Source organism: Telmatherina bonti (genome assembly GCF_933228915.1).
Source record: "Telmatherina bonti genome assembly, chromosome: 9".
In the NCBI taxonomy this organism is placed as follows: Eukaryota; Metazoa; Chordata; class Actinopteri; order Atheriniformes; family Telmatherinidae; genus Telmatherina; species Telmatherina bonti.
This window is the reverse complement of record NC_136627.1, coordinates 40762846-40787077: the sequence shown is the minus strand read 5'-3', so window position 1 is coordinate 40787077 and position 24232 is coordinate 40762846. Positions and strand designations below refer to the sequence as shown.

Below are 24232 nucleotides of genomic sequence, written 5' to 3'. Positions count from 1 at the left end.
CCCCTGGTCTCTGGTCCCTTTCCTGGTCTCTGGACCGTTTTCTGGTCTCTAGACCCTTTTCTGGTCTCTAGACCCTCTCTTGGTGTCTAGATCCTATCCTGGTCTCTAGACCCTTTCCTGGTCTCTGGACCCTTTTAAGGTCTCTAGACCCCTTCCTGGTCTCTGGACCCTTTCCCGGTCTCTGGACTCTTTCCTGGTCTCTAGACTCTTTCCTGGTCTCTAGACTCTTTCCTGGTCTCTAGACCCTTTCCTTCTCTATGGACCCTTTCTTGGTCTATGGACCCTTTTCTGGTCTATGGACCCTTTCCCGGTCTCTAGACCCTTTCCTGGTCTCTAGACCCTTTCCTGGTCTCTGGACCCTTTCCCGGTCTCTGGACCCTTTCCCGGTCTCTGGACCGTTTTCTGGTCTCTGGACCCTGTCCTGGTCTCTAGACCCCTTGCCAGTCTCTAGAACCTTTTCTGGTCTCTGGACCCTTTCCCGGCCTATAGACCCTTTCCTGGTCTCTGGACCCTTTCCAGGTCTTTAGACCTTTTCCCGGTCTCAAGACCCTCTCCTTGTCTCTGGACCCTTTCCTTGTCTCTGGACTGTTTTCTGGTCTCTGGACCCTTTCCCGGTCTCTGGACCCTTTCCCGGTCTCTGGACCCTTTCCTGGTCTCTAGACCTTTCCCGGTCTCTGGACCTTTTCCTGGTCTCTGGACCCTTTCCCGGTCTCTAGACCCTTTCCGGGTCTCTGGACCCTTTCCCGGTCTCTAGACCCTTTCCTGGTCTCTGGACCGTTTTCTGGTCTCAAGACCCTTTCCTGGTCTCTAGACTCTTTCCTGGTCTCTAGACTCTTTCTGGTCTCTAGACCCTTTCCTTCTCTATGGACCCTTTCTTGGTCTATGGACCCTTTTCTGGTCTATGGACCCTTTCCCGGTCTCTAGACCCTTTCCTGGTCTGTAGACCCTTTCCTGGTCTCTGGACCCTTTCCCGGTCTCTGGACCGTCTTCTGGTCTCTGGACCCTGTCCTGGTCTATAGACCCCTTGCCAGTCTCTAGAACCTTTTCTGGTCTCTGGACCCTTTCCCGGCCTATAGACCCTTTCCTGGTCTCTGGACCCTTTCCTGGTCTTTAGACCCTTTCTGGTCTCTGGACCGTTTTCTGGTCTCTGGACTCTTTCCTGGTCTCTGGACCCTTTCCCGGTCTCAAGACCCTCTCCTTGTCTCTGGACCCTTTCCTTGTCTCTGGACTGTTTTCTGGTCTCTGGACCCTTTCCCGGTCTCTGGACCCTTTCCCGGTCTCTGGACCCTTTCCTGGTCTCTGGACCATTTCCTGGTCTCTAGACCTTTCCCTGGTCTCTAGACCCTTTCCCGGTCTCTGGACCCTTTCCTGGTCCCTGGACCCTTTCCCGGTCTCAAGACCCTCTCCTTGTCTCTGGACCCTTTCCTTGTCTCTGGACTGTTTTCTGGTCTCTAGACCCTTTCCTGGTCTTTAGCCTCTTTCCCGGTCTTTGGACCCTTTCTTGGTCTCTGGACCCTTTCCCGGTCTCTGGACCCTTTCCTGGTCTCTGGAACCTTTTCTGGTCTCTAGACCCTCTCTTGGTCTCTAGACCCTTTCCTGGTCTCTGGACCCTTTCCCGGTCTCTGGACCCTTTCCCGGTCTCTGGACCCTTTCCCGGTCTCTGGACCGTTTTCTGGTCTCTGGACCCTGTCCTGGTCTCTAGACCCCTTGCCAGTCTCTAGAACCTTTTCTGGTCTCTGGACCCTTTCCCGGCCTATAGACCCTTTCCTGGTCTCTGGACCCTTTCCCGGTCTTTAGACCCTTTCCCGGTCTCTAGACCCTCTCCTGGTCTCTAGATCCTTTCCTGGTCTCTAGACCGTTTCCTGGTTTCTGGACTGCTTCCACCTTTGAAAAAGTGACCAGAGTAGGTTCTTACTGAAGTCATTGTCCTGGTAGAAATGCAGCTCGTTGCTGACGCTCCTCACGCAGACCTTCTCATCATCAGACCACCTGGGACACCTGGCGATTTCACAGTTATCTTAACTAATGGACAATAAATCATGAGGTGATGGCAGCGGGTTGGGGGAACTCACCAGGAGTCCACCTTCTTCTGGAACAGAGCTTTGATGAGACCACCGCTTGACAAGTTCCACAGCTGGAGGTTGGCCTCACCCTGAGGACTGTCCTGAGTCTCTGCAACAAGACAAGATCATCAGCATCCTCCCAATCCTCCCTTGTCCCGTCACATGATGTCTTACTGGAGTCTTACTTGTGTATGGTTGCCAGGTAACCAGGATGTTGTTGAGAGGAGAAAACTCCAGCAAGGCTGTCTTTGGAAGATCAAAGGTGGATACCACGCTGCTATCCAGAGACTTCACCACAGAGACACTGGAGGACGGACAGTGGACAGAGAGACGGTCAGTCAGGTGTACAGAGAGACGGACAGTCAGGTGGACAGAGAGACGGACAGGTGGACAGAGAGATGGACAGTCAGGTGGACAGAGAGATGGACAGGTGGACAGAGAGACGGACAGTCAGGTGGAAAGAGAGATGGACAGGTGGACAGAGAGATGGACAGTCAGATGGACAGAGAGACGGACAGTCAGGTGGACAGAGAGACGGACAGTCAGGTAGACAGAGAGATGGATAGGTAGACAGAGAGACGGACAGTCAGGTAGACAGAGAGATGGACAGTCAGGTAGACAGAGAGATGGACAGTCAGGTGGACAGAGAGATGGACAGTCAGGTAGACAGAGAGACGGACAGTCAGGTAGACAGAGAGACGGACAGTCAGGTAGACAGAGAGACGGACAGTCAGGTAGACAGAGAGATGGACAGTCAGGTAGACAGAGAGATGGACAGTCAGGTGGACAGAGAGATGGACAGTCAGATGGACAGAGAGACGGACAGTCAGGTGGACAGAGAGACGGACAGTCAGGTGGACAGAGAGACGGACAGGTGGACAGAGAGATGGACAGTCAGGTGGACAGAGAGATGGACAGGTGGACAGAGAGACGGACAGTCAGGTAGACAGAGAGATGGAAAGTCAGATGGACAGAGAGATGGACAGTCAGGTGGACAGAGAGACGGACAGGTGGCCAGAGAGATGGACAGTCAGGTAGACAGAGAGACGGACAGTCAGGTGGACAGAGAGATGGAAAGTCAGGTGGACAGAGAGATGGAAAGTCAGGTGGACAGTCAGATGGACAGTCAGACGGACAGTCAGGTGGACAGAGAGATGGACAGTCAGGTAGACAGAGAGATGGACAGTCAGGTGGACAGAGAGATGGACAGTCAGGTGGACAGAGAGATGGAAAGTCAGGTGGACAGAGAGATGGACAGTCAGATGGACAGAGAGATGGACAGGTGGACAGAGAGATGGAAAGTCAGGTGGACAGAGAGATGGACAGTCAGATGGACAGTCAGGTGGACAGAGAGACGGACAGGTGGACAGAGAGATGGACAGTCAGGTAGACAGAGAGATGGAAAGTCAGGTGGACAGAGAGATGGACAGGTGGACAGAGAGATGGAAAGTCAGATGGACAGAGAGATGGACAGTCAGGTGGACAGAGAGACGGACAGGTAGACAGAGAGATGGACAGTCAGGTAGACAGAGAGATGGACAGTCAGGTGGACAGAGAGATGGAAAGTCAGGTGGACAGAGAGATGGACAGGTGGACAGAGAGATGGAAAGTCAGGTGGACAGAGAGATGGACAGTCAGATGGACAGTCAGGTAGACAGAGAGACGGACAGTCAGGTAGACAGAGAGATGGAAAGTCAGATGGACAGAGAGATGGACAGTCAGGTGGACAGAGAGACAGACAGGAGGACAGAGAGACAGTCAGGTGGAAAGAGAGACAGTCAGGTGGACAGAGAGACAGTCAGGTGGACAGAGAGACAGTCAGGAGGACAGAGAGACAGGCCGGAGGAAAGAGAGACAGACAGGAGGACAGAGAGACAGTCAGGAGGACAGAGAGACAGGCCGGAGGACAGAGAGACAGACAGGAGGACAGAGAGACGGACAGAAGGACAGAGAGACAGACAGGAGGACAGAGAGACAGACAGGAGGACAGAGAGACAGTCAGGAGGACAGAGAGACAGACAGGAGGACAGAGAGACACTCAGGAGGACAGAGAGACAGACAGGAGGACAGAGAGACAGACAGGAGGACAGAGAGACAGTCAGGAGGACAGAGAGACAGGCAGGCCGGAGGACAGAGAGACAGACAGGTGGACAGAGAGACAGTCAGGTGGACAGAGAGACAGGCAGGCCGGAGGACAGAGAGACAGACAGGTGGACAGAGAGACAGTCAGGTGGACAGAGAGACAGGCAGGCCGGAGGACAGAGAGACAGACAGGTGGACAGAGAGACAGTCAGGAGGACAGAGAGACAGACAGGTGGACAGAGAGACAGTCAGGAGGACAGAGAGACAGGCAGGCCGGAGGACAGAGAGACAGACAGGAGGACAGAGAGACAGACAGGAGGACTGAGAGACAGTCAGGAGGACAGAGAGACAGTCAGGTGGACAGAGAGAAAGTCAGGCGGACAGAGAGACAGACAGGAGGACAGAGAGACAGTCAGGTGGACAGAGAGACAGTCAGGCGGACAGAGAGACAGTCAGGAGGACAGAGAGACAGACAGGAGGACAGAGAGACAGACAGGAGGACAGAGAGACAGTCAGGAGGACAGAGAGACAGTCAGGAGGACAGAGAGACAGTCAGGAGGACAGAGAGACAGTCAGGAGGACAGAGAGACAGTCAGGTGGACAGAGAGACAGGCCGGAGGACAGAGAGACAGTCAGGAGGACAGAGAGACAGGCCGGAGGACAGAGAGACAGACAGGAGGACAGAGAGACAGTCAGGAGGACAGAGAGACAGGCCGGAGGACAGAGAGACAGACAGGAGGACAGAGAGACAGTCAGGAGGACAGAGAGACAGACAGGAGGAAAGAGAGACAGTCAGGAGGACAGAGAGACAGACAGGTGGACAGAGAGACAGTCAGGAGGACAGAGAGACAGGCAGGCCGGAGGACAGAGAGACAGACAGGTGGACAGAGAGACAGTCAGGAGGAAAGAGAGACAGACAGGAGGACAGAGAGACAGACAGGTGGACAGAGAGACAGTCAGGAGGAAAGAGAGACAGACAGGAGGACAGAGAGACAGACAGGTGGACAGAGAGACAGTCAGGAGGAAAGAGAGACAGACAGGAGGACAGAGAGACAGACAGGTGGACAGAGAGACAGACAGGAGGACAGAGAGACAGACAGGTGGACAGAGAGACAGTCAGGAGGAAAGAGAGACAGACAGGAGGACAGAGAGACAGACAGGTGGACAGAGAGACAGTCAGGCGGACAGAGAGACAGACAGGAGGACAGAGAGACAGTCAGGAGGACAGAGAGAAAGACAGGAGGACAGAGAGACAGTCAGGAGGACCGAGAGACAGTCAGGAGGACAGAGAGAAAGACAGGAGGACAGAGAGACAGTCAGGAGGACCGAGAGACAGTCAGGAGGACAGAGAGAAAGACAGGAGGACAGAGAGACAGTCAGGAGGACAGAGAGAAAGACAGGAGGACAGAGAGACAGTCAGGAGGACCGAGAGACAGTCAGGAGGACAGAGAGAAAGACAGGAGGACAGAGAGACAGTCAGGAGGACAGAGAGACAGTCAGGAGGACAGAGAGAAAGACAGGAGGACAGAGAGACAGTCAGGAGGACCGAGAGACAGTCAGGTGGACAGAGAGACAGGCCGGAGGACAGAGAGACAGTCAGGAGGACAGAGAGACAGACAGGTGGACAGAGAGACAGGCCGGAGGACAGAGAGACAGACAGGAGGACAGAGAGACAGTCAGGAGGACAGAGAGACAGGCCGGAGGACAGAGAGACAGACAGGAGGACAGAGAGACAGTCAGGAGGACAGAGAGACAGACAGGAGGAAAGAGAGACAGTCAGGAGGACAGAGAGACAGACAGGTGGACAGAGAGACAGTCAGGAGGACAGAGAGACAGACAGGAGGACAGAGAGACAGTCAGGAGGACAGAGAGACAGACAGGAGGACAGAGAGACAGTCAGGAGGACAGAGAGACAGTCAGGTGGACAGAGAGACAGTCAGGAGGACAGAGAGACAGACAGGAGGACAGAGAGACAGACAGGAGGACAGAGAGACAGTCAGGTGGAAAGAGAGACAGACAGGAGGACAGAGAGACAGACAGGAGGACAGAGAGACAGTCAGGAGGACAGAGAGACAGTCAGGTGGACAGAGAGACAGTCAGGAGGACAGAGAGACAGACAGGAGGACAGAGAGACAGACAGGAGGACAGAGAGACAGTCAGGTGGACAGAGAGACAGACAGGAGGACAGAGAGACAGACAGGTGGACAGAGAGACAGTCAGGAGGACAGAGAGACAGACAGGAGGACAGAAAGACAGTCAGGAGGACAGAGAGACAGACAGGTGGACAGAGAGACAGTCAGGAGGACAGAGAGACAGACAGGTGGACAGAGAGACAGTCAGGAGGACAGAGAGACAGACAGGAGGACAGAGAGACAGTCAGGAGGACAGAGAGACAGTCAGGAGGACAGAGAGACAGACAGGAGGACAGAGAGACAGTCAGGAGGACAGAGAGAAAGACAGGAGGACAGAGAGACAGACAGGAGGACAGAGAGACAGACAGGTGGACAGAGAGACAGTCAGGAGGACAGAGAGACAGACAGGTGGACAGAGAGACAGTCAGGAGGACAGAGAGAAAGACAGGAGGACAGAGAGACAGGCCGGAGGACAGAGAGACAGACAGGAGGACAGAGAGACAGTCAGGAGGACAGAGAGACAGTCAGGTGGACAGAGAGACAGTCAGGTAGACAGAGAGACAGACAGGAGGACAGAGAGAAAGACAGGAGGACAGAGAAAGGCAGGAGGACAGAGAGACAGACAGGAGGACAGAGAAAAAGGCCGGAGGACAGAGAGACAGACAGGAGGACAGAGAGACAGACAGGAGGACAGAGAGACAGTCAGGAGGACTGAGAGACAGTCAGGAGGACAGAGAGACAGGCAGGCCGGAGGACAGAGAGACAGACAGGAGGACAGAGAGACAGTCAGGTGGACAGAGAGACAGGCAGGCCGGAGGACAGAGAGACAGACAGGTGGACAGAGAGACAGACAGGTGGACAGAGAGACAGTCAGGAGGACAGAGAGACAGGCAGGCCGGAGGACAGAGAGACAGACAGGAGGACAGAGAGACAGACAGGAGGACTGAGAGACAGTCAGGAGGACAGAGAGACAGGCAGGCCGGAGGACAGAGAGACAGACAGGTGGACAGAGAGACAGTCAGGAGGACAGAGAGACAGTCAGGTGGACAGAGAGACAGTCAGGCGGACAGAGAGACAGACAGGTGGACAGAGAGACAGTCAGGAGGACAGAGAGACAGACAGGAGGACAGAGAGACAGACAGGAGGACAGAGAGACAGACAGGTGGACAGAGAGACAGTCAGGAGGACAGAGAGACAGACAGGTGGACAGAGAGACAGTCAGGAGGACAGAGAGACAGTCAGGAGGACAGAGAGACAGTCAGGAGGACAGAGAGAAAGACAGGAGGACAGAGAGACAGTCAGGAGGACAGAGAGACAGTCAGGTGGACAGAGAGACAGGCCGGAGGACAGAGAGACAGTCAGGAGGACAGAGAGACAGGCCGGAGGACAGAGAGACAGACAGGAGGACAGAGAGACAGTCAGGAGGACAGAGAGACAGGCCGGAGGACAGAGAGACAGACAGGAGGACAGAGAGACAGTCAGGAGGACAGAGAGACAGACAGGAGGAAAGAGAGACAGTCAGGAGGACAGAGAGACAGACAGGTGGACAGAGAGACAGTCAGGAGGACAGAGAGACAGACAGGTGGACAGAGAGACAGTCAGGAGGACAGAGAGACAGGCAGGCCGGAGGACAGAGAGACAGACAGGTGGACAGAGAGACAGTCAGGAGGAAAGAGAGACAGACAGGAGGACAGAGAGACAGACAGGTGGACAGAGAGACAGTCAGGAGGACAGAGAGACAGTCAGGCGGACAGAGAGACAGACAGGTGGACAGAGAGACAGTCAGGTGGACAGAGAGACAGTCAGGCGGACAGAGAGACAGTCAGGTGGACAGAGAGACAGTCAGGAGGACAGAGAGACAGACAGGAGGACAGAGAGACAGACAGGTGGACAGAGAGACAGTCAGGAGGACAGAGAGACAGACAGGTGGACAGAGAGACAGTCAGGAGGACAGAGAGACAGTCAGGAGGACAGAGAGACAGTCAGGAGGACAGAGAGACAGTCAGGTGGACAGAGAGACAGGCCGGAGGACAGAGAGACAGTCAGGAGGACAGAGAGACAGGCCGGAGGACAGAGAGACAGACAGGAGGACAGAGAGACAGTCAGGAGGACAGAGAGACAGGCCGGAGGACAGAGAGACAGACAGGAGGACAGAGAGACAGTCAGGAGGACAGAGAGACAGACAGGAGGAAAGAGAGACAGTCAGGAGGACAGAGAGACAGACAGGAGGACAGAGAGACAGACAGGAGGACAGAGAGACAGTCAGGAGGACAGAGAGACAGACAGGAGGACAGAGAGACAGTCAGGAGGACAGAGAGACAGTCAGGTGGACAGAGAGACAGTCAGGAGGACAGAGAGACAGTCAGGAGGACAGAGAGACAGACAGGAGGACAGAGAGACAGTCAGGAGGACAGAGAGACAGTCAGGTGGACAGAGAGACAGACAGGAGGACAGAGAGACAGTCAGGAGGACAGAGAGACAGTCAGGTGGACAGAGAGACAGTCAGGAGGACAGAGAGACAGACAGGAGGACAGAGAGACAGTCAGGAGGACAGAGAGACAGTCAGGTGGACAGAGAGACAGTCAGGAGGACAGAGAGACAGACAGGAGGACAGAGAGACAGACAGGAGGACAGAGAGACAGTCAGGTGGAAAGAGAGACAGTCAGGAGGACAGAGAGACAGTCAGGTGGACAGAGAGACAGACAGGAGGACAGAGAGACAGACAGGTGGACAGAGAGACAGTCAGGAGGACAGAGAGACAGACAGGAGGACAGAAAGACAGTCAGGAGGACAGAGAGACAGACAGGTGGACAGAGAGACAGACAGGAGGACAGAGAGACAGACAGGAGGACAGAGAGACAGACAGGTGGACAGAGAGACAGTCAGGAGGACAGAGAGACAGACAGGAGGACAGAGAGACAGACAGGAGGACAGAGAGACAGTCAGGTGGACAGAGAGACAGTCAGGAGGAATGAGAGACAGTCAGGTGGACAGAGAGACAGTCAGGAGGACAGAGAGACAGTCAGGTGGACAGAGAGACAGACAGGAGGACAGAGAGACAGACAGGAGGACAGAGACAGACAGGAGGACAGAGAGACAGTCAGGAGGACAGAGAGACAGACAGGTGGACAGAGAGACAGACAGGAGGACAGAGAGAAAGACAGGAGGACAGAGAGACAGACAGGAGGACAGAGAGACAGACAGGTGGACAGAGAGACAGTCAGGAGGACAGAGAGACAGACAGGTGGACAGAGAGACAGTCAGGAGGACAGAGAGAAAGACAGGAGGACAGAGAGACAGGCCGGAGGACAGAGAGACAGACAGGAGGACAGAGAGACAGGCCGGAGGACAGAGAGACAGACAGGAGGACAAAGAGACAGTCAGGAGGACAGAGAGACAGTCAGGTGGACAGAGAGACAGTCAGGAGGACAGAGAGACAGACAGGAGGACAGAGAGACAGACAGGAGGACAGAGAGAAAGGCAGGAGGACAGAGAGACAGACAGGAGGACAGAGAGACAGTCAGGAGGACAGAGAGACAGGCCGGAGGACAGAGAGACAGTCAGGTGGACAGAGAGACAGTCAGGAGGACAGAGAGACAGTCAGGAGGACAGAGAGACAGACAGGAGGACAGAGAGACAGACAGGAGGACAGGGAGACAGGCAGGAGGACAGAGAGACAGACAGGAGGACAGAGAGACAGACAGGAGGACAGAGAGAAAGGCCGGAGGACGGAGAGACAGACAGGAGGACAGAGAGAAAGTCAGGTGGACAGAGAGACAGTCAGGTGGACAGAGAGACAGGCAGGAGGACAGAGAGACAGGCAGGTGGACAGAGAGACAGTCAGGAGGACAGAGAGACAGTCAGGTGGACAGAGAGACAGGCAGGCCGGAGGACAGAGAGACAGTCAGGTGGACAGAGAGACAGGCAGGAGGACAGAGAGACAGGCAGGTGGACAGAGAGACAGTCAGGTGGACAGAGAGACAGGCAGGAGGACAGAGAGACAGGCAGGTGGACAGAGAGACAGTCAGGAGGACAGAGAGACAGTCAGGAGGACAGACAGACAGTCAGGAGGACAGAGAGACAGGCAGGCCGGAGGACAGAGAGACAGTCAGGAGGACAGAGAGACAGTCAGGAGGACAGAGAGACAGTCAGGAGGACTGAGAGACAGGCCGGAGGACTGAGAGACAGACAGGAGGACAGAGAGACAGTCAGGAGGACAGAGAGACAGTCAGGAGGACAGAGAGACAGACAGGTGGACAGAGAGACAGTCAGGAGGACAGAGAGAAAGACAGGAGGACAGAGAGACAGGCCGGAGGACAGAGAGACAGACAGGAGGACAGAGAGAACGACAGGAGGACAGAGAGACAGACAGGTGGACAGAGAGACAGGCCGGAGGACAGAGAGACAGGCCGGAGGACAGAGAGAACGACAGGAGGACAGAGAGACAGACAGGTGGACAGAGAGACAGTCAGGAGGACAGAGAGACAGACAGGTGGACAGAGAGACAGTCAGGAGGACAGAGAGAAAGACAGGAGGACAGAGAGACAGGCCGGAGGACAGAGAGACAGACAGGAGGACAGAGAGACAGGCCGGAGGACAGAGAGACAGACAGGAGGACAGAGAGACAGTCAGGAGGACAGAGAGACAGTCAGGTGGACAGAGAGACAGTCAGGAGGACAGAGAGACAGACAGGAGGACAGAGAGACAGACAGGAGGACAGAGAGAAAGGCAGGAGGACAGAGAGACAGACAGGAGGACAGAGAAAAAGGCCGGAGGACAGAGAGACAGACAGGAGGACAGAGAGACAGACAGGAGGACAGAGAGACAGTCAGGAGGACAGAGAGACAGTCAGGAGGACAGAGAGACAGGCCGGAGGACAGAGAGACAGTCAGGAGGACAGAGAGACAGTCAGGAGGACAGAGAGACAGACAGGAGGACAGAGAGACAGACAGGAGGACAGGGAGACAGGCAGGAGGACAGAGAGACAGACAGGAGGACAGAGAGACAGACAGGAGGACAGAGAGACAGGCCGGAGGACGGAGAGACAGACAGGAGGACAGAGAGAAAGTCAGGTGGACAGAGAGACAGTCAGGTGGACAGAGAGACAGGCAGGAGGACAGAGAGACAGGCAGGAGGACAGAGAGACAGGCAGGCCGGAGGACAGAGAGACAGTCAGGTGGACAGAGAGACAGTCAGGTGGACAGAGAGACAGTCAGGAGGACAGACAGACAGTCAGGAGGACAGAGAGACAGGCAGGCCGGAGGACAGAGAGACAGTCAGGAGGACAGAGAGACAGTCAGGAGGACAGAGAGACAGTCAGGAGGACTGAGAGACAGGCCGGAGGACAGAGAGACAGACAGGAGGACAGAGAGACAGTCAGGAGGACAGAGAGACAGGCCGGAGGACAGAGAGACAGGCCGGAGGACAGAGAGAACGACAGGAGGACAGAGAGACAGACAGGAGGACAGAGAGACAGTCAGGAGGACAGAGAGACAGGCCGGAGGACAGAGAGGCAGTCAGGAGGACAGAGAGACAGGCAGGCCGGAGGACAGAGAGACAGACAGGAGGACAGAGAGACAGTCAGGAGGACAGAGAGACAGTCAGGTGGACAGAGAGACAGACAGGAGGACAGATAGACAGACAGGAGGACAGAGAGACAGGCAGGCCGGAGGACAGAGAGACAGACAGGTGGACAGAGAGACAGTCAGGAGGACAGAGAGACAGACAGGTGGACAGAGAGACAGTCAGGAGGACAGAGAGACAGACAGGAGGACAGAGAGACAGTCAGGAGGACAGAGAGACAGTCAGGTGGACAGAGAGACAGTCAGGTAGACAGAGAGACAGACAGGAGGACAGAGAGACAGACAGGTGGACAGAGAGACAGTCAGGAGGACAGAGAGACAGACAGGTGGACAGAGAGACAGACAGGTGGACAGAGAGACAGTCAGGAGGACAGAGAGACAGTCAGGTGGACAGAGAGACAGTCAGGAGGACAGAGAGAAAGGCAGGAGGACAGAGAGACAGTCAGGAGGAAAGAGAGACAGTCAGGTGGACAGAGAGACAGTCAGGAGGACAGAGAGACAGACAGGTGGACAGAGAGACAGACAGGTGGACAGAGAGACAGTCAGGAGGACAGAGAGACAGACAGGTGGACAGAGAGACAGTCAGGAGGAAAGAGAGACAGTCAGGTGGACAGAGAGACAGACAGGAGGACAGAGAGACAGGCAGGAGGACAGAGAGACAGACAGGAGGACAGAGAGAAAGGAAGGAGGACAGAGAGACAGACAGGAGGACAGAGAAAAAGGCCGGAGGACAGAGAGACAGTCAGGAGGACAGAGAGACAGTCAGGTGGACAGAGAGACAGTCAGGTGGACAGAGAGACAGTCAGGAGGACAGAGAGACAGTCAGGAGGACAGAGAGACAGACAGGTGGACAGAGAGACAGTCAGGTGGACAGTGAGACAGTCAGGAGGACAGAGAGACAGTCAGGAGGACAGAGAGACAGACAGGAGGACAGAGAGACAGACAGGAGGACAGAGAGACAGTCAGGTGGACAGAGAGACAGTCAGGTGGACAGAGAGACAGTCAGGAGGACAGAGAGAAAGGCAGGAGGACAGAGAGACAGTCAGGTGGACAGAGAGACAGACAGGAGGACAGAGAGACAGACAGGAGGACAGAGAGACAGGCAGGAGGACAGAGAGACAGACAGGAGGACAGAGAGAAAGGAAGGAGGACAGAGAGACAGACAGGAGGACAGAGAAAAAGGCCGGAGGACAGAGAGACAGACAGGAGGACAGAGAGACAGGCCGGAGGACAGAGAGACAGTCAGGTGGACAGAGAGAAAGTCAGGAGGACAGAGAGACAGACAGGAGGACAGAGAGACAGACAGGTGGACAGAGAGACAGTCAGGAGGACAGAGAGACAGTCAGGAGGACAGAGAGACAGACAGGTGGACAGAGAGACAGGCAGGAGGACAGAGAGACAGACAGGAGGACAGAGAGAAAGGCAGGAGGACAGAGAGAAAGACAGGAGGACAGAGAGACAGGCCGGAGGACAGAGAGACAGACAGGAGGACAGAGAGACAGACAGGAGGACAGAGAGACAGACAGGAGGACAGAGAGACAGGCAGGCCGGAGGACAGAGAGACAGACAGGAGGACAGAGAGACAGTCAGGAGGACAGAGAGACAGTCAGGTGGACAGAGAGACAGTCAGGAGGACAGAGAGACAGTCAGGTGGACAGAGAGACAGTCAGGAGGACAGAGAGACAGACAGTAGGACAGAGAGACAGGCAGGCCGGAGGACAGAGAGACAGTCAGGAGGACAGAGAGACAGTCAGGAGGACAGAGAGACAGGCAGGCCGGAGGACAGAGAGACAGTCAGGCCGGAGGACAGAGAGACAGTCAGGAGGACAGAGAGACAGACAGGTGGACAGAGAGACAGGCCGGAGGACAGAGAGACAGGCCGGAGGACAGAGAGACAGACAGGAGGACAGAGAGACAGTCAGGAGGACAGAGAGACAGGCCGGAGGACAGAGAGACAGACAGGAGGACAGAGAGACAGTCAGGAGGACAGAGAGACAGTCAGGAGGACAGAGAGAAAGACAGGTGGACAGAGAGACAGGCAGGCCGGAGGACAGAGAGACAGACAGGAGGACAGAGAGACAGACAGGAGGACAGAGAGACAGTCAGGAGGACAGAGAGACAGTCAGGTGGACAGAGAGAAAGACAGGTGGACAGAGAGACAGGCAGGCCGGAGGACAGAGAGACAGACAGGAGGACAGAGAGACAGACAGGAGGACAGAGAGACAGTCAGGAGGACAGAGAGACAGTCAGGAGGACAGAGAGACAGTCAGGTGGACAGAGAGACAGTCAGGTGGACAGAGAGACAGTCAGGAGGACAGAGAGACAGACAGGAGGACAGAGAGACAGTCAGGAGGACAGAGAGACAGGCCGGAGGACAGAGAGACAGACAGGAGGACAGAGAGACAGTCAGGAGGACAGAGAGACAGACAGGTGGACAGAGAGACAGAAAGGTGGACAGAGAGACAGTCAGGAGGACAGAGAGACAGACAGGTGGACAGAGAGACAGTCAGGAGGACAGAGAGACAGTCAGGAGGACAGAGAGACAGACAGGAGGACAGAGAGACAGTCAGGAGGACAGAGAGACAGTCAGGTGGACAGAGAGACAGACAGGAGGACAGAGAGACAGACAGGAGGACAGAGAGACAGGCAGGAGGACAGAGAGACAGACAGGAGGACAGAGAGAAAGGCAGGAGGACAGAGAGACAGACAGGAGGACAGAGAGACAGGCCGGAGGACAGAGAGACAGACAGGTGGACAGAGAGACAGTCAGGAGGACAGAGAGACAGACAGGAGGACAGAGAGACAGTCAGGTGGACAGAGAGACAGTCAGGTGGACAGAGAGACAGTCAGGAGGACAGAGAGACAGACAGGTGGACAGAGAGACAGTCAGGAGGACAGAGAGAAAGGCAGGAGGACAGAGAGACAGACAGGAGGACAGAGAGACAGGCCGGAGGACAGAGAGACAGACAGGAGGACAGAGAGACAGTCAGGAGGACAGAGAGACAGTCAGGAGGACAGAGAGACAGACAGGAGGACAGAGAGACAGTCAGGAGGACAGAGAGACAGTCAGGAGGACAGAGAGACAGTCAGGAGGACAGAGAGACAGACAGGAGGACAGAGAGACAGTCAGGAGGACAGAGAGACAGTCAGGAGGACAGAGAGACAGTCAGGAGGACAGAGAGACAGTCAGGTGGACAGAGAGACAGTCAGGAGGAATGAGAGACAGTCAGGTGGACAGAGAGACAGTCAGGAGGACAGAGAGACAGTCAGGTGGACAGAGAGACAGACAGGAGGACAGAGAGACAGACAGGAGGACAGAGACAGACAGGAGGACAGAGAGACAGTCAGGAGGACAGAGAGACAGACAGGTGGACAGAGAGACAGACAGGAGGACAGAGAGAAAGACAGGAGGACAGAGAGACAGACAGGAGGACAGAGAGACAGACAGGTGGACAGAGAGACAGTCAGGAGGACAGAGAGACAGACAGGTGGACAGAGAGACAGTCAGGAGGACAGAGAGAAAGACAGGAGGACAGAGAGACAGGCCGGAGGACAGAGAGACAGACAGGAGGACAGAGAGACAGGCCGGAGGACAGAGAGACAGACAGGAGGACAGAGAGACAGTCAGGAGGACAGAGAGACAGTCAGGTGGACAGAGAGACAGTCAGGAGGACAGAGAGACAGACAGGAGGACAGAGAGACAGACAGGAGGACAGAGAGAAAGGCAGGAGGACAGAGAGACAGACAGGAGGACAGAGAGACAGACAGGAGGACAGAGAAAAAGGCCGGAGGACAGAGAGACAGACAGGAGGACAGAGAGACAGACAGGAGGACAGAGAGACAGTCAGGAGGACAGAGAGACAGTCAGGAGGACAGAGAGACAGGCCGGAGGACAGAGAGACAGTCAGGTGGACAGAGAGACAGTCAGGAGGACAGAGAGACAGTCAGGAGGACAGAGAGACAGACAGGAGGACAGAGAGACAGACAGGAGGACAGGGAGACAGGCAGGAGGACAGAGAGACAGACAGGAGGACAGAGAGACAGACAGGAGGACAGAGAGAAAGGCCGGAGGACGGAGAGACAGACAGGAGGACAGAGAGAAAGTCAGGTGGACAGAGAGACAGTCAGGTGGACAGAGAGACAGGCAGGAGGACAGAGAGACAGGCAGGCCGGAGGACAGAGAGACAGTCAGGTGGACAGAGAGACAGTCAGGAGGACAGAGAGACAGTCAGGTGGACAGAGAGACAGTCAGGAGGACAGACAGACAGTCAGGAGGACAGAGAGACAGGCAGGCCGGAGGACAGAGAGACAGTCAGGAGGACAGAGAGACAGTCAGGAGGACAGAGAGACAGTCAGGAGGACTGAGAGACAGGCCGGAGGACAGAGAGACAGACAGGAGGACAGAGAGACAGTCAGGAGGACAGAGAGACAGGCAGGAGGACAGAGAGACAGGCCGGAGGACAGAGAGAACGACAGGAGGACAGAGAGACAGACAGGTGGACAGAGAGACAGTCAGGAGGACAGAGAGACAGACAGGAGGACAGAGAGAAAGACAGGAGGACAGAGAGACAGGCCGGAGGACAGAGAGACAGACAGGAGGACAGAGAGACAGGCCGGAGGACAGAGAGACAGACAGGAGGACAGAGAGACAGTCAGGAGGACAGAGAGACAGTCAGGTGGACAGAGAGACAGACAGGAGGACAGAGAGAAAGGCAGGAGGACAGAGAGACAGACAGGAGGACAGAGAAAAAGGCCGGAGGACAGAGAGACAGACAGGAGGACAGAGAGACAGACAGGAGGACAGAGAGACAGACAGGTGGACAGAGAGACAGTCAGGAGGACAGAGAGAAAGACAGGAGGACAGAGAGACAGGCCGGAGGACAGAGAGACAGACAGGAGGACAGAGAGACAGGCCGGAGGACAGAGAGACAGACAGGAGGACAGAGAGACAGTCAGGAGGACAGAGAGACAGTCAGGTGGACAGAGAGACAGACAGGAGGACAGAGAGAAAGGCAGGAGGACAGAGAGACAGACAGGAGGACAGAGAAAAAGGCCGGAGGACAGAGAGACAGACAGGAGGACAGAGAGACAGACAGGAGGACAGAGAGACAGTCAGGAGGACAGAGAGACAGTCAGGAGGACAGAGAGACAGACAGGAGGACAGAGAGACAGTCAGGAGGACAGAGAGACAGACAGGAGGACAGAGAGACAGACAGGAGGACAGAGAGAAAGGCAGGAGGACAGAGAGACAGACAGGAGGACAGAGAAAAAGGCCGGAGGACAGAGAGACAGACAGGAGGACAGAGAGACAGACAGGAGGACAGAGAGACAGTCAGGAGGACAGAGAGACAGGCCGGAGGACAGAGAGACAGTCAGGTGGACAGAGAGACAGTCAGGAGGACAGAGAGACAGTCAGGAGGACAGAGAGACAGACAGGAGGACAGAGAGACAGACAGGAGGACAGAGAGACAGACAGGAGGACAGAGAGACAGACAGGAGGACAGAGAGACAGGCCGGAGGACGGAGAGACAGACAGGAGGACAGAGAGAAAGTCAGGTGGACAGAGAGACAGTCAGGTGGACAGAGAGACAGGCAGGAGGACAGAGAGACAGGCAGGCCGGAGGACAGAGAGACAGTCAGGTGGACAGAGAGACAGTCAGGAGGACAGAGAGACAGTCAGGTGGACAGAGAGACAGTCAGGAGGACAGACAGACAGTCAGGAGGACAGAGAGACAGGCAGGCCGGAGGACAGAGAGACAGTCAGGAGGACAGAGAGACAGTCAGGTGGACAGAGAGACAGTCAGGAGGACTGAGAGACAGGCCGGAGGACAGAGAGACAGACAGGAGGACAGAGAGACAGTCAGGAGGACAGAGAGACAGGCCGGAGGACAGAGAGACAGGCCGGAGGACAGAGAGAACGACAGGAGGACAGAGAGACAGACAGGAGGACAGAGAGACAGTCAGGAGGACAGAGAGACAGGCCGGAGGACAGAGAGGCAGTCAGGAGGACAGAGAGACAGGCAGGCCGGAGGACAGAGAGACAGACAGGAGGACAGAGAGACAGTCAGGAGGACAGAGAGACAGTCAGGTGGACAGAGAGACAGACAGGAGGACAGAGAGACAGACAGGAGGACAGAGAGACAGGCAGGCCGGAGGACAGAGAGACAGACAGGAGGACAGAGAGACAGACAGGAGGACAGAGAGACAGGCAGGAGGACAGAGAGACAGACAGGAGGACAGAGAGACAGTCAGGAGGACAGAGAGAAAGACAGGAGGACAGAGAGACAGACAGGAGGACAGAGAGACAGACAGGTGGACAGAGAGACAGTCAGGAGGACAGAGAGACAGACAGGTGGACAGAGAGACAGTCAGGAGGACAGAGAGACACACAGGTGGACAGAGAGACAGACAGGTGGACAGAGAGACAGTCAGGAGGACAGAGAGACAGACAGGTGGACAGAGAGACAGTCAGGAGGACAGAGAGACAGACAGGTGGACAGAGAGACAGTCAGGAGGACAGAGAGAAAGACAGGAGGACAGAGAGACAGATAGGAGGACAGAGAGACAGACAGGTGGACAGAGAGACAGTCAGGAGGACAGAGAGACAGACAGGTGGACAGAGAGACAGTCAGGAGGACAGAGAGACAGACAGGAGGACAGAGAGACAGTCAGGAGGACAGAGAGACAGTCAGGTGGACAGAGAGACAGTCAGGTAGACAGAGAGACAGACAGGAGGACAGAGAGACAGACAGGTGGACAGAGAGACAGTCAGGAGGACAGAGAGACAGACAGGTGGACAGAGAGACAGACAGGTGGACAGAGAGACAGTCAGGAGGACAGAGAGACAGTCAGGTGGACAGAGAGACAGTCAGGAGGACAGAGAGAAAGGCAGGAGGACAGAGAGACAGACAGGAGGACAGAGAGACAGGCAGGAGGACAGAGAGACAGACAGGAGGACAGAGAGAAAGGAAGGAGGACAGAGAGACAGACAGGAGGACAGAGAAAAAGGCCGGAGGACAGAGAGACAGACAGGAGGACAGAGAGACAGGCCGGAGGACAGAGAGACAGTCAGGTGGACAGAGAGACAGACAGGAGGACAGAGAGACAGACAGGTGGACAGAGAGACAGACAGGAGGACAGAGAGACAGACAGGTGGACAGAGAGACAGTCAGGAGGACAGAGAGACAGTCAGGAGGACAGAGAGACAGACAGGTGGACAGAGAGACAGGCAGGAGGACAGAGAGACAGACAGGAGGACAGAGAGAAAGGCAGGAGGACAGAGAGAAAGACAGGAGGACAGAGAGACAGGCCGGAGGACAGAGAGACAGTCAGGAGGACAGAGAGACAGGCCGGAGGACAGAGAGACAGGCCGGAGGACAGAGAGACAGACAGGAGGACAGAGAGACAGTCAGGAGGACAGAGAGACAGGCCGGAGGACAGAGAGACAGTCAGGCCGGAGGACAGAGAGACAGTCAGGAGGACAGAGAGACAGTCAGGAGGACAGAGAGACAGGCCGGAGGACAGAGAGACAGGCCGGAGGACAGAGAGACAGACAGGAGGACAGAGAGACAGTCAGGAGGACAGAGAGACAGGCCGGAGGACAGAGAGACAGACAGGAGGACAGAGAGACAGTCAGGAGGACAGAGAGACAGTCAGGAGGACAGAGAGAAAGACAGGTGGACAGAGAGACAGGCAGGCCGGAGGACAGAGAGACAGACAGGAGGACAGAGAGACAGACAGGAGGACAGAGAGACAGTCAGGAGGACAGAGAGACAGTCAGGTGGACAGAGAGACAGTCAGGTGGACAGAGAGACAGTCAGGAGGACAGAGAGAAAGACAGGTGGACAGAGAGACAGGCAGGCCGGAGGACAGAGAGACAGACAGGAGGACAGAGAGACAGACAGGAGGACAGAGAGACAGTCAGGAGGACAGAGAGACAGTCAGGAGGACAGAGAGACAGTCAGGTGGACAGAGAGACAGTCAGGTGGACAGAGAGACAGTCAGGAGGACAGAGAGACAGACAGGAGGACAGAGAGACAGTCAGGAGGACAGAGAGACAGGCCGGAGGACAGAGAGACAGACAGGAGGACAGAGAGACAGTCAGGAGGACAGAGAGACAGACAGGTGGACAGAGAGACAGAAAGGTGGACAGAGAGACAGTCAGGAGGACAGAGAGACAGACAGGTGGACAGAGAGACAGTCAGGAGGACAGAGAGACAGTCAGGAGGACAGAGAGACAGTCAGGAGGACAGAGAGACAGACAGGAGGACAGAGAGACAGTCAGGTGGACAGAGAGACAGACAGGAGGACAGAGAGACAGACAGGAGGACAGAGAGACAGGCAGGAGGACAGAGAGACAGACAGGAGGACAGAGAGAAAGGCAGGAGGACAGAGAGACAGACAGGAGGACAGAGAGACAGGCCGGAGGACAGAGAGACAGACAGGTGGACAGAGAGACAGTCAGGAGGACAGAGAGACAGACAGGAGGACAGAGAGACAGTCAGGTGGACAGAGAGACAGTCAGGTGGACAGAGAGACAGTCAGGAGGACAGAGAGACAGACAGGTGGACAGAGAGACAGTCAGGAGGACAGAGAGACAGACAGGAGGACAGAGAGACAGTCAGGAGGACAGAGAGACAGTCAGGTGGACAGAGAGACAGTCAGGTGGACAGAGAGACAGACAGGAGGACAGAGAGACAGACAGGAGGACAGAGAGACAGACAGGAGGACAGAGAGACAGTCAGGAGGACAGAGAGACAGACAGGAGGACAGAGAGACAGACAGGTGGACAGAGAGACAGTCAGGAGGACAGAGAGACAGACAGGTGGACAGAGAGACAGACAGGTGGACAGAGAGACAGTCAGGAGGACAGAGAGACAGTCAGGTGGACAGAGAGACAGTCAGGAGGACAGAGAGAAAGGCAGGAGGACAGAGAGACAGACAGGAGGACAGAGAGACAGGCAGGAGGACAGAGAGACAGACAGGAGGACAGAGAGAAAGGAAGGAGGACAGAGAGACAGACAGGAGGACAGAGAAAAAGGCCGGAGGACAGAGAGACAGACAGGAGGACAGAGAGACAGGCCGGAGGACAGAGAGACAGTCAGGTGGACAGAGAGACAGACAGGAGGACAGAGAGACAGACAGGTGGACAGAGAGACAGACAGGAGGACAGAGAGACAGACAGGTGGACAGAGAGACAGTCAGGAGGACAGAGAGACAGTCAGGAGGACAGAGAGACAGACAGGTGGACAGAGAGACAGGCAGGAGGACAGAGAGACAGACAGGAGGACAGAGAGAAAGGCAGGAGGACAGAGAGAAAGACAGGAGGACAGAGAGACAGGCCGGAGGACAGAGAGACAGTCAGGAGGACAGAGAGACAGGCCGGAGGACAGAGAGACAGGCCGGAGGACAGAGAGACAGACAGGAGGACAGAGAGACAGTCAGGAGGACAGAGAGACAGGCCGGAGGACAGAGAGACAGTCAGGCCGGAGGACAGAGAGACAGTCAGGAGGACAGAGAGACAGTCAGGAGGACAGAGAGACAGGCCGGAGGACAGAGAGACAGGCCGGAGGACAGAGAGACAGACAGGAGGACAGAGAGACAGTCAGGAGGACAGAGAGACAGGCCGGAGGACAGAGAGACAGACAGGAGGACAGAGAGACAGTCAGGAGGACAGAGAGACAGTCAGGAGGACAGAGAGAAAGACAGGTGGACAGAGAGACAGGCAGGCCGGAGGACAGAGAGACAGACAGGAGGACAGAGAGACAGACAGGAGGACAGAGAGACAGTCAGGAGGACAGAGAGACAGTCAGGTGGACAGAGAGACAGTCAGGTGGACAGAGAGACAGTCAGGAGGACAGAGAGAAAGACAGGTGGACAGAGAGACAGGCAGGCCGGAGGACAGAGAGACAGACAGGAGGACAGAGAGACAGACAGGAGGACAGAGAGACAGTCAGGAGGACAGAGAGACAGTCAGGAGGACAGAGAGACAGTCAGGTGGACAGAGAGACAGTCAGGTGGACAGAGAGACAGTCAGGAGGACAGAGAGACAGACAGGAGGACAGAGAGACAGTCAGGAGGACAGAGAGACAGGCCGGAGGACAGAGAGACAGACAGGAGGACAGAGAGACAGTCAGGAGGACAGAGAGACAGACAGGTGGACAGAGAGACAGAAAGGTGGACAGAGAGACAGTCAGGAGGACAGAGAGACAGACAGGTGGACAGAGAGACAGTCAGGAGGACAGAGAGACAGTCAGGAGGACAGAGAGACAGTCAGGAGGACAGAGAGACAGACAGGAGGACAGAGAGACAGTCAGGTGGACAGAGAGACAGACAGGAGGACAGAGAGACAGACAGGAGGACAGAGAGACAGGCAGGAGGACAGAGAGACAGACAGGAGGACAGAGAGAAAGGCAGGAGGACAGAGAGACAGACAGGAGGACAGAGAGACAGGCCGGAGGACAGAGAGACAGACAGGTGGACAGAGAGACAGTCAGGAGGACAGAGAGACAGACAGGAGGACAGAGAGACAGTCAGGTGGACAGAGAGACAGTCAGGTGGACAGAGAGACAGTCAGGAGGACAGAGAGACAGACAGGTGGACAGAGAGACAGTCAGGAGGACAGAGAGACAGACAGGAGGACAGAGAGACAGTCAGGAGGACAGAGAGACAGTCAGGTGGACAGAGAGACAGTCAGGTGGACAGAGAGACAGACAGGAGGACAGAGAGACAGACAGGAGGACAGAGAGACAGACAGGAGGACAGAGAGACAGTCAGGAGGACAGAGAGACAGACAGGAGGACAGAGAGACAGGCAGGAGGACAGAGAGACAGACAGGAGGACAGAGAGACAGTCAGGAGGACAGAGAGACAGACAGGAGGACAGAGAGACAGACAGGAGGACAGAGAGACAGACAGGAGGACAGAGAGACAGACAGGAGGACAGAGAGACAGACAGGAGGACAGAGAGACAGGCAGGAGGACAGAGAGACAGACAGGAGGACAGAGAGACAGACAGGAGGACAGAGAGACAGTCAGGTGGACAGAGAGACAGTCAGGAGGACAGAGAGACAGACAGGAGGACAGAGAGACAGACAGGCCGGAGGACAGAGAGACAGTCAGGAGGACAGAGAGACAGACAGGAGGACAGAGAGACAGTCAGGAGGACAGAGAGACAGACAGGAGGACAGAGAGACAGACAGGAGGACAGAGAGACAGACAGGAGGACAGAGAGACAGTCAGGAGGACAGAGAGACAGACAGGAGGACAGAGAGACAGACAGGAGGACAGAGAGACAGTCAGGAGGACAGAGAGACAGTCAGGAGGACAGAGAGACAGACAGGAGGACAGAGAGACAGTCAGGAGGACAGAGAGACAGTCAGGAGGACAGAGAGACAGACAGGAGGACAGAGAGACAGTCAGGAGGACAGAGAGACAGTCAGGAGGACAGAGAGACAGACAGGAGGACAGAGAGACAGACAGGAGGACAGAGAGACAGTCAGGAGGACAGAGAGACAGTCAGGAGGACAGAGAGACAGTCAGGAGGACAGAGAGACAGACAGGAGGACAGAGAGACAGTCAGGAGGACAGAGAGACAGACAGGAGGACAGAGAGACAGTCAGGAGGACAGAGAGACAGACAGGCCGGAGGACAGTCTGTTGCTCGGTGACAGCGAGACGTACCTGTGTCCGTTACACCAAGCGAACAAGGTTCCATCTCTGCTGAAGGTGAAACACCTGCTGGGCCGACAGTCCCTGAAACAAGATGCCATGTTTGTTGTTGTTTTTATTCTGACAAAGTTTAAATACGTTTCCATGTGAGGAAAAACTATGAAAGTACCCGGGCACTAAAATCGTCCAAAAATTCGCGTGAAACGATGAAACCATTGAACCGCCACCATGTTGCTGATGAAGCGGAGGGGAGGGACTTTCCACCAATTTTCCAGAGCTGAATGATGGCGGTGATTAGCCCAGCGGCGCTGGTCCCAACAGAGGGTCATTTGTATAAATGTACGTATTAAGTCATTTCATTATGATTCCAATAAATTGAGATCCGGTTCGTTATTGTTACGCCAAACTTTGGCATGCTGCTCCTACAGGTCACTTCAACCGTTCACATCTCGAACCCTGCAGCTCCTTCAGGAGATGTGTGCTACGACTTTTGTCTTTTCAAATCTTTTTTTCAAATTTTGCAAAAATTAATTAAGCCTTGTGATTGGATGAAAGTCTGTCAAACCCACTGTTCATTGGACATTGCAAATATTTAGCTCTGTGATTGGTCGGTTTTTGCATAATGAGCTGAAAACTACTTCAACAGGGTTTCAGAGCTCTGCACCGGTTTGCAGTGTCCGGTTCATCAAGTTCCCGTCCCCAGTG

At 55.4% G+C, this 24232-nt stretch overlaps 1 protein-coding gene across 1 annotated transcript in view; it reads right to left on the bottom strand.

Moving 5' to 3' along the window:
- eif2a (eukaryotic translation initiation factor 2A) overlaps positions 1 to 24232 on the bottom strand; it is a 302801-nt gene that overhangs the window by 252524 nt on the left and 26045 nt on the right. Inside the window, exons 3-6 of the mRNA XM_079246965.1 lie at positions 23540 to 23611; positions 2249 to 2367; positions 2073 to 2172; positions 1916 to 1998 (exon numbers count right to left, since the gene is read on the bottom strand). Coding sequence (XP_079103091.1) covers positions 1916 to 1998; positions 2073 to 2172; positions 2249 to 2367; positions 23540 to 23611 — 374 coding nt within the window. The remainder of the gene's footprint in view (positions 1 to 1915; positions 1999 to 2072; positions 2173 to 2248; positions 2368 to 23539; positions 23612 to 24232) is intronic.